The sequence below is a fragment of the Xenopus tropicalis genome, chromosome 8 (genome assembly GCF_000004195.4).
Source record: "Xenopus tropicalis strain Nigerian chromosome 8, UCB_Xtro_10.0, whole genome shotgun sequence".
NCBI lineage: Eukaryota > Metazoa > Chordata > Amphibia > Anura > Pipidae > Xenopus > Xenopus tropicalis.
In genome coordinates this window covers 52,158,636-52,176,517 of record NC_030684.2, presented here as the reverse complement: position 1 = coordinate 52,176,517, position 17,882 = coordinate 52,158,636, and the positions used below count along the sequence as shown (strand labels likewise).

General features: G+C 40.1%; 1 protein-coding gene across 3 annotated transcripts in view; it reads left to right on the top strand.

Annotated features, from left to right (window-relative positions):
* The window catches only part of amot (angiomotin), a 49,091-nt gene that overhangs the window by 24,839 nt on the left and 6,370 nt on the right, over window positions 1–17,882 (top strand). For all 3 annotated transcript variants that reach the window (XM_004916841.4, XM_002938787.5, XM_018096772.2), the window contains exons 4-11: window positions 1,201–1,648; window positions 2,170–2,314; window positions 2,568–2,660; window positions 8,729–8,874; window positions 10,903–11,052; window positions 14,102–14,292; window positions 16,191–16,313; window positions 16,636–16,868. In XM_004916841.4, the coding sequence (XP_004916898.1) occupies window positions 1,201–1,648; window positions 2,170–2,314; window positions 2,568–2,660; window positions 8,729–8,874; window positions 10,903–11,052; window positions 14,102–14,292; window positions 16,191–16,313; window positions 16,636–16,868 (1,529 nt within the window). The remainder of the gene's footprint in view (window positions 1–1,200; window positions 1,649–2,169; window positions 2,315–2,567; window positions 2,661–8,728; window positions 8,875–10,902; window positions 11,053–14,101; window positions 14,293–16,190; window positions 16,314–16,635; window positions 16,869–17,882) is intronic.

Sequence of the window (17,882 nt, the reverse complement as noted above, 5' to 3'; positions counted from 1 at the left end):
CCTCTACTCTCATTTGTGTTTGGTAGAACCCAGATGCAGATCTCTGATATATGGCTTGGTTGGCTGCTATAATAGCAGACTTTTTGTTTCTCTGATTTTGAAGATAATATCCTACTAAATAGGTTTGTGTGTAAGATTAGATGGAGGCAATGAAATGAGGTGGAGAAACCAGTCCTGTACAGTCATAATGCCTTGTTCGTCTGGCTCTAAAGGGAGAGTAAGAGTGAGAGTGATCTGACCTAGATTTCCTTTACACTGATCCACCTTCTCCATACTTGGGCATATGAACTGGAACTGCAATGGGTCTGTGCAGTTTCAGCTGAACTGAAGGAGGAACCGGTGTTAGGAATTCCTGAATAAACTTCTTGCACTTGAAAATCGTACAGGAGTAGACTGGCCAGAGTCTGCGGGTGGGGCATTGGTAATATTACAGTTACCTTCTCTTGCTTTATACAAAGCTTGGATCATTGCCGGTTATTGCTGTAGTAATCGGGGGATAAAATATGTTTGCATTTGTATTTGTGCCAAAATAAGAAACATCTTCTAAAGGCTACAAGCCAGGAGAGACCTCATTTATAGTGAGGAAAAGCTTTGACATGTAAGTGTTGGGTCTGTGGTATTTATATGGGCAGGGTGCCCACTTTTCATATATGTGCAAAGTTCCAAATTCATATTCTAGTACAAGTAAAGAAGGGTGCTTTTTATTGATATGTGAATGTATGTGGTTCTTGTGTTTGTAGAACTTAGCTCAAAAATCTTTGTGTGTGAACATTCTCAGGTTGTGTGTTTGATTGATAGTGATTGCCATAACCTTGCCATCTGGGTGTCTCCTGTCACTTTGTGCTCCGGAAATCCCTGAAGGGAGACTGCATTACTTTTTAGCATAAGGGAGGAGTGACTGTGTGATTCACAGCTTAATAACACCATTTATTTAGCATTCTTACGTCAGATTTATACCTTAACCTGTAATGATGCAGAATGGGCTATGTGAGTATGGCATACTGACATTGGCTTAGATTAAAAGACATCTGTAGGTGTTGCTGTACAACGCCTCCCCTTTTTCTTAGTAAAGAGCTGATACCTGTTGTACTGCAGTTCTCATCATTGTTAACTTCCAGGCCCTTTAGTTACTGAAAGTAACTGCATTTATGCTAGCTATATGGATGACCTTTAATTCCTTGAATTGTTTTGTTTTTATAGACAGAATCATGATGTCCAGCAGCAGTTCCAGCACAGACTTTCGAATTATCACAGTCCCACCTCCTCTCTCACCTCCTTGGGATCTATGAGCCTTCTGCAGTCACCACTTCCAACATTCATGTCACCTTCTCAGCAACAGCCTCCATCTCCCAGCCATGGGGACTTCTATACTGTGCCTTCTCGGTCCCATCACATTCCTGTGTCCAATACTTTCCAGCAAGGGGATGCTTATCGCTTGCCTCAGTCTCAATTAGGACAGCAACAACAACAGATGGACCCTTTATTGATGAGGCCTCCTTCGTTGCCTTCACCATATTCCCAGATGCAAAATGATCCCTTTACCATTGTTTCCCGGGCCCAAAATATGGTCAGCCTTCTATCAGAAGAGAACCGATCTTTAAGAAAAGAGCTGGAAGATTGCTATGAAAAAGTAGCTAGGTTTCAGAAGGTAAACTTTTTTTCTTAGATGCTCTCTTAATCATGCAGTATTTAGCTTTGCTGCCTTGCAGTGCTGGGTGTGATTCCAGCCAGAGCAATGTCTGCAAGGAATTTGTATGTTCTCCCCCATGCTTTGTTTTCTCCCACACTATAAAAACATACAGGCATGCTGATCGGTGCCTGATAAAATTGACCATACTTTGTGAATGTAATTAGATTGTAAGCTCATCTGGGGCAGGGGAAGGGTATGAATGATGAATAGGCTCTGTAAGGGTAATCATAATAATAATGTATGATGTGTAGATCCTGTTTTCCCTTGACAAGTCAGGGCAATAAATATTGCATAGGTTGTACCTTGTACATGTGTGGCACAATAATTCTATGATGACACTAAAAACATTTCAAATTATTAGTAGTAGGCATTTATGTTCTTGTCATTTACAACATAATACTTAGAATTTGGCTAGGGCAGGGACACAGTTTCTCTGCACAAAGTACATATTTCTAAATACATTCTTGTGTTTGTTGCAGATGGAAATGGAAATTCAGAGGATCTCTGAAGCTTATGAAAATCTCGTGAAGTCCTCATCTAAGAGAGAAACCTTGGAGAAAGCCATGAGAACAAAATTAGAAGAGGAGATCAGAAGGATACATGACTTTAATAGGGACCTGAGAGGTACAGCCTTGGAACCTTTAAAAAAAAAAAAATATTCAAACTGGACACATTTCCTTGCCGAATGAATTGCCATCTTGTTCAGTTAGCTACCGAAATTACATTGGTTGTGGTAGATTAGACATGCTTGCCCTAGTTAAGTCATTGCTTTTGTAGACAACATTTACATTTATTGCTTCTGTATTTGCAAGTGTTAAAAGTAAGGCAGAAGGGCCACTCTATGGGAAATAAAAGTTAACTTAATTTTATTCTGCAGAACGTATGGATACAGCAAACAAACAGCTTGCAGCAAAAGAGTTTGAAGGCTCTGAAGACAACCGCAAAACCATATCTCAGCTGCTTGCGCAAAGTGAGTATTATGGCTTCATGTTGCTTTTTGTTCTTCAGTTGCTCTATTTACTACAGTTCAGTTTCTGGGTGTACATGCTTCACATTACAATAGATCACTAAAGATTCAGATAAAGAATACGAGATGATGCTGTTTTGACAGTGATTACATTTTAATTTCCAAATCAGGTTTTGGATTCTGTTTTGATTTTGTTCAATGTTCCATCAAATTATTTTATTTATTTATTGAAAGATTGAGTAAAATATATTTATATATATATATATATATATATATATATATATATATATATATATATATATGTGTGTATATATATATATATATATATATATATATATATATATATATATATATATATATATATATATATATATGTATATGCTGTGTTTTATAGATAATGTTAAAATTATTATATTTGGAAAATATTACTGTTCATGTTTCTGGCTTAATATTATCGACTAGTTGAATAATAACTCTTGTTAAGGGTGGATGATCCAATACCATAGTCATTTTAGGTATAATAATTTTCCATATACTGTGCTAGGATGACCTAAACAACAGATAAAGCCACTAAAGACAAAAGTGATGATGTACTGTACTGGCCTTTATTGCACCAACCATTTGGCAGCCTGTTGACAGTGTATATCCATGTTGCTGAATTTGCCTCCTGTGGTTCCATGTCTTTTGGTTGAAGTCACTGCAGATACTCAGTTTGGAATACTTTCATTAACTTTTTAAATAATTTGCAGACTCCCATTTTTCTGCCCTATATCTTAACATACTGACTTCCTGTGATAGTTTGGCCCTGCACCCTTCTTGTTCATGCATTTCAGTTTATGTCCAGACGTGCAGAACAGCAGGTTGGGTCACTCTTACTAAACCAGGCTGTACCTTGCCATTATTTATATAAACCTCAATTACAGTCATTAACCCAAATGTACCTTTTACTTTCCCTTTATAATAAAACCAAAGTATTTTGTTATATCAAAATGGAGAAACTCCAAGCATTTGATTTACAGATTTTGTATAGACTGATTTAGAGTTGCAGTTTTTTCTCTTGGCCATCCAGGCCAAGATGCAGAAAAGCATGCCCAAACCAGAACACTCCCACCATCATGTTTCACAGATGGGATATGGTTTATATGCTGGAATGCAGTGTTTTTCTTTTTTCAAATATAACGCCACTCCTCATTTAAGCCAAAACGTTCTATTTTGGCTTCATTCACATAATATTCTTCTAGTATCCTTCTGCTTTGTCCACATGATCTTTAGCAAACTGTAGACAGTCAGCAATATTTTTGTGGGAGAACAGTTGCTTTCTCCTTGCTACCCTGCCATACACGCCATTGCTGTTCAGTGTTCTCCTGATGGTGGACTCATGAACATCAACATTCTCCAATGTCAGACAGGCCTTCAGTTGCTTAGAAGTTACCCTGGGTTCCTCTGTAACCTCTCAGACTATTAGACACCTTGCAGTTGGAGATCTGAAGGTCTTGAATTTTCTCCATTTGTACACAATTTGTCTGACTGTTGATTGGTGGAGTCCAACTTTTTTAGGGATCGTCTTGTTACCTTTTCCAGGTTTATGGTCAACAACAACTCTTTTTCTGAGGTCCTCAGACACCCCCTTTGTTCAAACCATGTACACCTCCACAAATATGTTGTATGTGTGATCAGGCTTTGCTGAATCCCCATTCTTTAAATAAAACAGAGTCTGAAAACACCAGACTCTGATTTCACCTTCAAATGATATGATAATTCTAAGGATTCACTTACTTTTGCCACACACGGATTTGCTATTGGATCATTTCTCATTAAATACATGCCCATATATAATTCTTTTTTTATTTGTTTAACTGGGTTTTCTTCATCTACTTTTAGGATTTGTTTGAAAATAAGATTGTTTTTGGTCACATTTATATAAAAATATAGAAAGTTTGTGTTCACCAACTTTATAGAACCACTGTATATGGCTGTAATTGCACTAATCCCAAGTATCAGCCAGCAGTAGAGAAAACCCTTGCTGTTTCATGGCACTGGTCTTGCTGTTAATTTGGCTGATTAACTGAGAATTTCTGTCTGAACTGCTCAGTGGGGGATCCATAGCTTGAGGCTCACGCCACATGGGGCGTATTCTCGGCAAGCCAAAAAACGCTTGCCGAGAATACGCCCCGCTACTGTAAATTCAGCCTACCATGTGTCTGCCCCCAAATGAATGGAATACGCTTGGATGAAGGCACATGTAGCCGATATCTGCCAAAAAACACGATACTTCACATTTTTGGCGGATATGGGCTACATGTGCCTGCAGACGAGCGTATTCCATTCATTCAGGTGCAGGCACAGGTAGGGGCATTTTTAAGCATATGGAGCGTATTCTCAGCAAACGTTTTTCGGCTTACCAAGAATACTCTACTCTACGTGTGGCATTAGCCTTAGCCTCATATATTTCAATAGGAAATTGATCAAATATAAGTAATATTGATGGACATTTAGACTGCATTTTACTGGACTTGTCTAGGTCAATACTTATGCATATATCATCTTTATAATCTAGGACAGTGCTGTTTAACTTTTTATATATTTTATTTAGTGGGCTAAATTATATAAAAATGGTGATGTCTTATGAAATCTAGGAAGCCCTTGAGTTGGACTGTGTGTCATAAAAGTCCATTTGCGTGGCACATCCAGCCTGTGCACTCCAGTTGGACAGCCCTGACCTAGAGAGGTCCCTGCTTACACTGTGGTACTTTTCCCAATGATGGCAGGCTGATACTCAGAGGCGTAAGTCTCACACAGACCAACTCAAGTGGCAGCCTTCTGTTCAATCTTGTTTTGTAATTCTTGTCCTGACTCAGTCATTGCTGTACCTGACAGTTGGAATGTGGTTCTACAGGTCTGACGGTTGCTGGGTGCTAAAGGGTTCAGGGACTCTTTGCTATGTGATCTTCTGTTGGTTATTTGTTACTGTTTGCTTCTAACCCCATTAAGAGTCCTGCAGCCTTTCCTTTTCACAATGCTATTAATGTCTCAAGTAAAATCTCAAGTGAAACAGGATACAGCCAAGGTATTAATGGCACAACAGTAGCTGTTCCTTCTCTTAGCCTTTCTAAAGATTTGGGTGTCTTTCTCTGTAAGGGTTAATCATTGCCTAACGGCAATCAACATGGGTTAAATTTGCTATTGAAAACTGGGAAAAGCTAGGGACTGAAAATAAGGAAGCTGAATAACAGGCTGTTCTAGATGCTGGGTAGTTGAAGACAACAACTTTTTCCCCCCACAATGGTGCAAATTTTTAATTACTTTTAACTTAGAAATTAATTTTTGGATTCCTTTCACTATTATACCAAATCTTTTGAGGGAAATTGTATTGGACCAAATTGAAAACATTACATTCTGGTGATGTTATGTTAAGCATTCAACTTTACACCACCACCTTACACTATACCTATGATTATGTACCATGGGGGTATGAAACACGTATGGTGGATACACCTTAGGGTTAGTATGTGCATTGATTTTTATATAAAGACTTTTTTTTTTTATTTGAATATTTAATATGCCCTTTGGACCTGGGGGCCAGATCCTGTTAACATTTGCCCTATTTACGATTGGCCTTATTATAGATCCCCTTTCATTTATTTTAGTCAACACTCTATCGTGAGTAACATAAAAAATCCAAAACACAAAACTTGATTGATCACTTAGCCCATACACATGATGATGGTATAGTAATCCTATCAATTGTCCATGGCAAAACGACACACACATAATCTTTTTTTCCCCTAATGTTTGTTAAATTTAAAACTAATATTTGCAATTAATATATTTTTTAAAATTAGATTGCTTGATTCTTCATCAGGAAAGACATTAAGTATACATTGTGTTCCATTTATTCGTATAAATTATTTAATTACCAAGGCATGGTTCAGTATATGTATGTATAACCCATAGCAACCAATCAGCAGGTAGAACTTTCTGGTCACCTGTTTAAAGAACACATCTTATTGGTTGCTGCTCCTGGGTAAACTTAGCATCTTTTATTACATATTGGGGGCATGAGTGTTGGCTAATGTATTTGTTATATATCAGCAATAACTGCTAATGAGCTGCTATCTGCTCTTTTTTTTGTTATGAAGGGATACTGTCATTATATTATTGGGGCTGTTGAGGGAATTAAGTGGAAATGATATATAGCCACTCCTACAAAATTCTGATTAATATTAACAGCTTGAATTTAATTAACATTCTGCCAACTAGTTACTGGGGAAATGTTTATGTGACAGCTGCACAAACCATATAAAGTAGCCAGACTGTATGTGATACCAGCAGATGATCATCATAAGTGATGCACCCAGCATTATGTGACATGGTCCCTGTGTATGTGAGAAATACACCTGGGAAGGTGGGTGTGAAGCTGCACAGTGGTTGCATAAATGCATGCGTAACCTTTTGATTGTGTGGCAGACACTATATATATATTTCCCTTTAATAGGAAAACATGTTGAATTTGAGGGTTCTAGGTGCTTCAGTTGGCAATTTATTCGATTGGATCTCTAGTCATTAGTGACATTGTAGATGCTTATAATACATATTTTTGTATCATATCCTGTATTTGCATAATTATTATTACATGCTGGTTTTTTTTTAATCCTTGTTGCATTAAATAAGAAATATGTACTGTGACCATAGGTATTTACAGCATAAGTCTGGAGAATGTGTTCTAGTATGGCAGTAGCACCACATGGGTGAAACCTGTTGGTATTTGATTTGACTTGTCTTAAGTGAGAACTCCCTATGATAGAATTTTATCCAAGTTTTACCACCCAGTTGACAGATGCACACCCATGTCTATTGCATAGCTAGAAAGAAAGGGATGGTGTGTGGATCTGCTTTTAATTACTGTATAATTGGATGATTCAGAGGATTGGCACGGTCTCCCGGGGGTGGGATTGGGTGAACAGTGACAACTATTTATGAAGCTGTTGAACCCTCGGTTGCACGGCGTGTCCTACACACAGTACATGGGTAAGGGGGCAATCCTGGACACACACAATTCATTCTGTCACACCTATATCTTTTGGTGACATACAAATGTGCTGTTGATTTCAATAAATAAACATTATACTGATCATTCATGAATGTAGGAGCCCATAACAAAATCTCCCTTAATTTAAAATGGGCAATCAAGTGTCTGGGAAGATGCGATGGAAAAAAGTAACGTTTGGCATAAATCCACCAGAAGCCACTGTTTCACTTGGGTATGGGGTAATATTTAACTTGGTGCTCTGATTATGACCTGTTTGGCAACTCCCACTCACAAAAACAACAACATTAGGAAATTAAAGAGACTGTCAGGATAAATTGTACCAACGTGTTCTACTATGTAGTCGAGAGGAAAAAAGTTATCTTTATGTGTACAGCCTTAAGGGCTACTTACACAGAGGCAGTGAGCAATTTCAGGAGGTTGATGGTGCTTCAGGGTTCGTACCATCAGTAGCCGCAGCAGTGCTCAAATAGCAATGGAAGGAGAGGAGGACTGGTCGGCGCTGAGCACAACAATACAGAAGTGTGCAGAGTGCATTTGACTACTAAACACCAGAAAATCCCATGCCATAGACAATACTTAAAATTGCCTCTATTTAAACACACGTAGAGACAATAATCAGTAAATGATCAGCATTGTCTATTTTAGTAGCCACATGTAGTAGCTGCTACTAGTAGCTCTGTGTGTCTTCACCTATTGCAATTACCTTAGCAATACCACTGCTTGGTTGCAAAGGTAATTTGGACCCTAGCAACCATATAGCTGCTAAAATTGCAAAGTTGAGAGCTGCTGAACAGAAAGCAAAATAACTAAAAAACCACACATAATAAAAAAAAAAAAATGGAGAACAATTGCAAATTGTTTCAGAATATCACTCTTTACATCATACTAAAAGTTAATTTTAATGCGAACAACCCCTTCAAACTAATGGGTGCAACTATTATATCTATAAATGCTAAATAATCTGTTGCTCCTATAAAGAACACTGAATGTTACCTAACTCATATTTTCTATCTGTTTCCAGACAAAGAGTTACAGAGGGAGAAGGAAAAACTGGAAATAGAGATTTCTTCTCTACGCTCAACCAACGAGGACCAAAGAAGGCATATTGAAATCCGGGATCAGGCTCTAAACAATGCACAAGCCAAAGTGGTTAAACTAGAGGAAGAGGTAGGGACTCCATATTTTTTAAAACTTTATATCTTTCCCCAGCACATTTACTTATTTTATTTCCTGTTATTTTATACACTTAGAAGCAGCTTTATCAAAAATGTGGGTTTAGAGCCTGATAAAAACTCGCCCACATTCTATTTCTTCCTATGGGAAAGTTAGAACTCACCATTTGATAAATAAGCTTCTAAAAATCCAATAAGAATGAATAAAATGTGGGTGGAGTTTTAATGTATTAAGCTTTAAACTCACATTTTGATAAACCTGCTCCTAAGTGATTCACTAACCTTGCAGTCATTTTTATAAAACCAAAATGGGAAGTAATCTAGAATAAAGTTTTATTACGCTATCCACATAATCTCTGCAGTAATGGAATGCATTTTTGAAGGGGCAAAATACATATAAAAATATGGCTAGAGATAGATAAAAAGAGCTCACAGTGTTACAGAACCCTCTTCCCACCCCCAGTTATTACCTGTGTCCACCCACTTTTAAGATCATCAAATGAGCAGTTATTAGGCTGATATAGTCACGAGGTTGTGGGTCAAATAAGGCTGAACCATCCATTTGGCCTTGGGACCACATTAAGGGCCCAGACAGTGGCCCAGTATGATATCTGGCCAAGCTCCAAGTGGCCAATTCAGCCGAAAGTAATAACTGTTGCATGCAGAGTTCATTATATGGGCAGTTAAGGGCTTTGGCTAGAATGTTTTGATTCCTGATGTGCTGTCTGGGAAAACAGTGGTAAAATGGAGAATTAAGTGTTTCTGAGCAATGCCTGCCTCTTGCTACCAGTGTCTAAAATAAGCAGAGTATTACCCATGCGTCTCTAAAGCAATAGATGACAGGCCACTAAGGAAATATAACTGCTTTGATTTGCTAAATTGTGGTGGTGGTCTTAACTCCTTGGGTGCAGTTTGCCTAAATAAATAGATCTAATTTCTACATGGATGATGGAAATGTCTGTCACTGCACTCCAAATATGTTGAGTTAGTGTAAGGTCACATAGCATCCTTGTATCCTAATTGAATTCTGGGGGTGCATTCCCCAAATGCTAGTCAGTTTTGACTGCTCACCTGTGGATGTAAACCCCCGTTTGGATGGGGCAGTAGTGCTATTTCTGGCCAGCCTTCTACCATAAGAGGTATTTTGAGCGTTCAATATAAACAGAGGGGATTCCTCTCATAGTTCTGTCAAGTGCATTCTAAAAGAGATTCTGCTGGGCAAGGGCTTGGGATACACAGGATTCTTTGCATACTAGCAATGCACCATAAAAGGCTCTAGAAATCTAACTGCTTGCTTTCTCTTAAGCCATTTCACTTGTCAGGGTGCAGTGATGATCAGCACCCACTTAAATAAAGATATTCTTTAAAACTCCAAATGTCATCATGGGCTGCATACAACTAGTCAGGGTAAAGTACAGGCAACTAATCCTTTAAGGGTGAAGACACACTGGGCTTCTTGTAGCAGCTACATTTCAAGGCTACCAAACTCCACAAAATAACCTGCCAATACTGAGATTTGCCTCTGCTAAAACACAGGTAGATACAATTATCAGTAAATGATCAGCATGGTCTTTTTTTAGTAGCCACGACAAGTAGTTGCTACTAGTAGTTTCATGTGCCTTCACCCTTATAAATGAAAAAGGGGAGTATGTATCTTGTTTATTAAACAGGTCATCTTTTTTTTTTTCACGTTCCTTATAGTGAGGGATATTGCACCTTTCTGGCCTTGGGGTAATGAAAAGTTGCAGAATAGCTAACTGTTTTGGTGTAAAATATGTGAAAAATTCCACCGTAAGTAACAGTCTGTAGGCTACCTTTTCAGTTAACTTTCTGCCTTCTTCTCTCCAATGTTGCACTTGTGCATACTATTAAAACTGTCATATTGCTTGCCTTCTAGAATTCTTACCAGACAACAGCATAGTAAGATGTTATTGTCACAGATCAGCCATGATGTTCTCTAGTGGCTTATTAGTCAAATTGGTCATCATTCGCAACTATGAATTCTTAATTTCTCTGTTTTTAGCTTAAAAAGAAGCAAGTTTATGTGGATAAGGTGGAGAAAATGCAGCAAGCCCTGGTTCAGCTTCAGGCAGCTTGTGAAAAGCGAGAACAGCTGGAGCACCGTCTAAGAACCCGGCTGGAGAGAGAGCTGGAATCTCTTCGAATGCAGCAGGTAATCTACAGCTTTCTCCAGTGCCAACTGCTGGCACAGTGGGGGTTCTGCATTACTGCAGATCATGGATGCACTGAATCCAGGATTTGGTTTGGGATTTGGCCAAGATTCGGTCTTTTTCAGCAGGATATGGTTCCGACCGAATCCTTGTGCCTTGCAGAACTTAGTCCTTAATATCACGTGACTTTTTGTCACATAAACATGGACGCTGAAAATTTTTCACTGCACTCTTTAACCCCTCTGTTCAGGGATTTATGGTTCGGGCGAATTCCAAAATAGTAGAGGTATAAAGAACTCTATTTATTCACAATAAAGAAGATAATATTCAGTTGCATTGAAATAATGCAATGCACATTTACCTGGTAGGAGTTGAGGGTGGTGCTATAAACTCAAATACCTCACTAGTAATCAGTGTCTAGTTGTTATTGAACATACAGGTGTACGTATGATATAAGTCCCATCAGGTAACAAACCTCCATATGTAAGAAAAGGCACAAAGTTTAATCCATAGCACCCAATAAGATGTTTTCTTTTAAACAGGTGACCAGATGCTACCTACTGATTGGTTGATAGAGGTTATAAGAATTGTAGCAAACGTTGCACCTTATATTACATAACCCCAATTGACCATTGCATGTATATATCTGATATAGCCAGTTTTCCACAAGGGTAGTTATGGTTTTTTTCCTATGTGTGCTTAACATTATGTTTGCACACACTCCAGGAAATCCTTTTGTAAGGCTGTTGTGTATGCAGTCAAAATTATTCAGAAGAAGGGTGTTTGAAGGAGAATTTCTTACACTCCCAACAAAGTAGCCTACAAAATGGATGTAGATTTAACCTATTGATACAATGCTGGTACAAAATGTAAGCGGGGTCCAGGAGTTCTAGCTTTAAATCTGTTACACACAATACAAACATAGATTTTGATGTTAGAAATGTAAGCAGGTTTCTCTGACTTTATTTTTCACTCCCATTTCCATTAAAGCAGTGACTACAGGGGAACAGGATTTGTGTCCATTTAAAGGGTTAATAAAATGTGAGTGAGGGCACGTGTCTTGCCCATTAGTGGAAGCCAGGGGTTGAACATGAATACATTTTACTTGTTTCAGGAGCCAACAAGCCTCTTGTTACCCATCCACGCAGTCCCTGTTGGCAAATAGAAACAACATTTATTGTAATGTTTATGCACATAATCTCAGGCACACACACATCCATTATATACACAACAGCCTCCACAAGCAGCCCGGCAGCTGACCCAGAAATAGCAAAACTAAAACTAGCTCTTTGTGGGCCCCTCTTCCGTCCAAGATAACCAAAGTGCTGTGTGTGCACATTACTTTGTCAGTATTTGCACAGTCAGATTGTTCCAAAGCCCCAGCCATCCAAGAGTCCTGAAAAAAAAAAACTGGAGAGGAGGTAAAGTGTGGTCAGCAGCTCCTGCAGAGAGCCAGCGGAACAATTGCCTAGCTTGTCTTCTATCCCCAAGGAAAAGAAGTCCAATCAACTAAATTCCCCTCGTGTTGCATCTTCAGGCAGTTCCCCTCTTACCATATATTACTGTGTATTGTATCCTAAGCTTCTTCTGTCTATCAATGCCTCAATTTAGCTGAAAAAAACTGTATACAATGGGCATTCTGTAGAACAAATTCCCAGAAACTGTTACTTGATATTTCTTTTTTAAGAAATGTTCAGGCCCCAGAAAAATAATTGGCTCTATTAACAGCAAGCTTTGAAAAAAAAAAAAACACTAAATATAGTTCTGTATGTGACGAAATAATTTTTTTAAAAATAAAAAATATGTTTGCGTCTGCTAGCCCTCACTATATAGATCAGGGCCGAGCCCTCAGCCTGCCACCAAATACTTGCTTTGAAATTTGGCAGGTGGGCATACCTCTTTCCAACTGGATCAGGACATGCACCTGTCGGATAGGATTGGGGGCTGGCGGGTTGCGTGTGGCTTGGATAGCACTGTGTATAAATGTGGTGCAAACTTAAGGCCCCCATACACGGGCTGATAGAAGCTGCCGATATCGGTCCCTTGGACTGATTCGGCAGCTAATCGGCCCGTGTATGGGCAGAAACGAGCGGCCTGGCCGACCGATATCTGGCCAGATATCGATCGGCCAGGTTAGAAAATCCAGTCGGATCGGGGACCGCATCGGCTTGTTGATGCGGTCCCCGAACCGACTGCCCCATGGCCGCAAATGTAATCCGATCGTTTGGCCCCAGGGCCAAACGATCAGATTATTTTTTTTTAAAGCCACTTGCTACCCGATATCGCCCACCCGTAGGTGGGGATATCGGGTGAAGATCTGCTCGCTTGGCGACATCACCAAGCGAGCGGATCTTATAGTGTATGGGGACCCTTACATTTGTGAGAAGAGCAGAGAGGGATTATTTGGACTTGTAAGGTTTTAAAAGTATATGTAACCAGAAAAACCCTGATAATTGTTCATTGGGATTTTAGTGCTTTCGTGTCTGATGAGTGCGGGCTGGATTTGAAGAGTTTTAAGATGACTACACATTGGCAGATATTGGGTATAGATTTGGCTGATCAATCGATAGTCCGCTGGCGTTTCTATGTAACCAGAATTTTCACTATCCCATTTAGTATCTGGCTGTGCCTCATTTGGATACTGATTGGGCTGAGGTGTCTCAGTCAAGGACACATCAGTCTGTTTCACTGGCCACCAGGGTGGCCTGGGGTCCTTTGAAAACTCTTAAGGGCTCTGACACACGGGGAGATTAGTCGCCCGCGACAAAACTCCCTGTTCGCGGGCGACTAATCTCCCCGAGTTGTCATGACCCGCCATCCCACCGGCAAACATGTAAGTCGCCAGCGGGATGGCACACGCGGCGGCGCAATTTCTCGAAATCTATTACATAGAAATGTAATACTTCCATTAGATAAATCCAAAGGGAATACAATACAAATGATGGTATAGCTGCCATTTAAGTCTTTTGATTTATTCTTTAGTTTTCTGTTGGTCAAGTGATAATAGAATACGAGCATTGTAGAATTCTCTCTTTCTGTATTCTCTTACAGCGACAGGGGAACTCTCAGTCCAGCAATGTCTCTGAATACAGTGCTGCCACTCTCATGGAGCTGCTGAGAGAGAAGGAGGAGCGCGTGCTGGCACTTGAAGCAGATATGACCAAGTGGGAGCAGAAGTACCTGGAGGAGAGTGTTATGAGACAGTTTGCACTGGATGCTGCAGCCACTGTGGCTGCTCAGAGGTAGATTTTGAATATATTTAACAGTATTTATATAATACACACAATCTGAGTTGCTTGGTAGCTGACTACAAGCATTTGCCAATGAATATTCATATTTTGACAACTTCACAAAATAAGGGGTTTAACAGACTTTAGTTGTGTACTTTGTTTGAACTTAACCTGATGTTAACATTCCCTGCAAAAACATAAGTCACGAGATGATGTTACACTACAACTACCAGTTTCCCCTGAAAAACATCTGAAAGATTTGCAAGTAACCCTTTCCTGACCTAGTGTGACTCTGACTCCTGGGTGCTTAGTTGCAGCAAAAGGCCTACCATACATATAGAACAATAGAGATATTGGTCTATATAAGGCACAGTGCTGAGAATGCTGCAATAAAAATCACTATGGGAAAGTCATAAGCTACTTTGTCTGCTCTCCGGGTTATTTTTTCAAAATACTTGGAAGTCTTGCAACCAGCACAGGGTTGTTGCCTGTCGAGGAGCACGTATGCATTTGACACAAAGACTAATCAATGTGTGGCTACCATACATATAGCTAGCATTCCTCCCTTTTAATGTAACTTCTGCAATTAATATATATAAAGATGGTTAAATAGACTCGGGCTCTGTTTTGTGTTTCTCTTATTGTTCTAACTGGCAAAATTTCAGACTGTGGAGTTTGTATAGCTATTTAGGGCCAGATGTATCAAGAATTGGTACATTTTCTCAACATTTTCTGGTTGCCAGTTCTATAAATCTCCCTTTTCTTCATAAAAATATCATTAAAGTATCAGGTGCAGGATCATAATAATGTCTGCAGGTGCTAAGTTAGCTGTCTAGACAAGGCAGTGGGATAATGTATGTGGCAGTGGCAAGGACTCTAATAAGGTGGGTGTGCTGTGTGTGTGCATACCATACTTATCTTATCTCTGCCCTGTGAGCTTTTCTCATGCTGGGCATTGGAATTTGCTAGATATTCCAGGGACAGCACTGTTTGAAGAGCAGAAAGTTGTAAAACTGCACAGATAGTGTCTGAGCCTGTATACTATATGAAGTTATTTAACTGCTTGCATGCCGTTGATGTTCTTATCAGTAACAGCTTTAAAACTATAGGATGATGTAATTTCTTGGCACGCGTTACCATCATTAAGCAATGTTTTTAGTGTCAGGCAGCTGCAGAATAAGGGCTCTAGCACACGGGGAGATTAGTCGCCAGCGACAAAACTCCCTGTTCGCGGGCGACTAATCTCCCCGAGTTGCCATCACCTGCCATCCCACCTGCGACAATGTAAGTCGCGGGCGACTAATCTCCCCGTGTGCCAGAGCCCTAAAGGTCGCGGGCGACTAATCTCCCCGTGTGCCAGAGCCCTAAAGGTGGCCATACACAATTACGATTTTTCCCACAACCGATGGTTATAGGAAAGGTGGTTCGTCCTAACATTAAGAACATTAAGCTGGTATGCAAGTAAAAACAAAGCAAAGGCGTTCAATCTAAATTTTCAGTCCTGCCCGACCAATGAGGCTTTTACCGATATTGATCGCCTTGTCTCCCACGATTCACGCACCTTCTTGTCTTGTCATGTAAATTGTATTTTTATGACCTTAGGCAAATAGCACAAGTTATTTTGATTGCCATGATCCTCTCAAAGCAATTTTTCCCTATATACAACCTCTTCTCATTAACTTGAATTGAAAGCAGTGTTGCACAAATTGCACAGTAGAGAAATCTTAGTGGCAAATTGCAAATCCCAATGCACTTTAATTGCAATGACTCAGGACAATATCAGTATGCAATGTAGTTGCTATATGATGTCATCTGTCTTTTTCAGTGCATGATATGGGGAGTATCAAGTTCCATTGCCCCTAAGATAAGGAATTGGCAAAGCCCCTAACAAAGACATTTTTTTGTTTTAGAGACACTACATCAATCAGCCATTCTCCGAGTGGGAGTTTTGATACTTCTCTTGAGGCGCGGATCCAAAAGGAAGAAGAAGAGATTCTTTTGGCCAACAGACGCTGTGTAGATATGGAGGGCAGGTGAGCAGTTTGAGATTCCAAGCAAGCAGGTAGCCTAGAATAACATGGACCCTGCAGTTGGCAGTGTCTATCTTATTGGCCAGTGATGATTCATGTAATATTTACTCCATTCAAATTAGACTTTGGTCATTATAAACAATTGCTTTGGGCTGGCAGAGCAAATCTGCAAGTCATATTACAAAATGGGTAGTTGGTGTAAAGAGTCCTTACCTGCTGGGAAATTATTTGTTTTCATAAGTTTCTTTTATTTTAGTATTTAGTAAACTCATTAAGAATATTCAATATAAGTTAACGTTTGTTTCTCTTTTGGTTTGTCTTGCAGGATAAAGACACTACACGCCCAGATTATTGAAAAAGATGCAATGATTAAAGTTCTCCAGCAGCGGTCCCGCAAGGACCCGAGCAAAACAGACCAATCCTCTACCATGCGGCCTTCCAAGTCACTTATGTCCATTTCCAATGCAGGATCTGGGCTGCTTTCCCACTCCTCTGCACTGAGTAGCACTCCCATTTTGGAAGAGAAGCGGGAGGACAAGAGTTGGAAGGGCAGCTTGGGTAATTATAGCATTACATTACAGCAAACCAACTTCATATAATTCTCAAGGTTGAGTAGTTGCATACACTATATTACTCTAAGGTAGTGCTGTCCAACTTCTGTTGTACCGAGGGCCGGAATTTTTCCGACCTACGTGGTGGAGGGCCGATAATGGAAGCCAGTTTTGACAACTCCCCTTTTTGAAACCGCACCCACTTGAAACCACACCCATGTTATCACATGACCATACCCATATTAATGGTTGTAGTACAGCAAAAACCTGCCATACTCTGCCTGCCCTACCCTGCCTGTGTGCCATACTCTGCCTGCCCTACCCTGCCTTTGTGTGTGCTATACTCTGCCTTCCCTACCCTGCCTGTGTGTGCCATACTGTGCCTGCCCTACCCTGCCTGCGTGCCATACTTTCACTGTGTGTGCCATTCTTGGCTGGTTTGTGCCATACTTGGCCTGTGTGTGCCATACTCTGCCTGCCCTACCCTGCCTGTGTGTGCCATACTCTGCCTTTCCTACCCTGCCTGTGTGTGCCATGCTCTGCCTTTCCTACCCTGCCTGTGTGTGCCATACTTTCACTGTGTGTGCCATTCTTGGCTGGTTTGTGCCAAACTTGGCCTGTGTGTGCCATACTCTGCCTGCCCTACTCTGCCTGTGTGTGCCATACTCTGCCTTCCCTACCCTGCCTGTGTGTGCCATACTCTGCTTGCCCTATGCTGCCTGTGTGTATGGCACACACAGGCAGCCTACAGTGACACAATGCTGGCACTGCTCCTACAGTCTGCACAATAACTATATATTAAAAAACTTTTTAATTGTAGTACCACCTCAGTATATGTTCTTTTTGTAGTGTGCAGGGATTATTTGTGGGTTTCTACTGCTCCTGAGGTGTGAACAGGGGAACAATGGGGGTGATTACAGCCTGAGCCTGAGGTGTGAACAATGCAGAGATTAAAAGGTGTGAACAACACAGGGGATTACATATTTAAACAATACAGCCTGATTACAGCCTGAATCTGAGG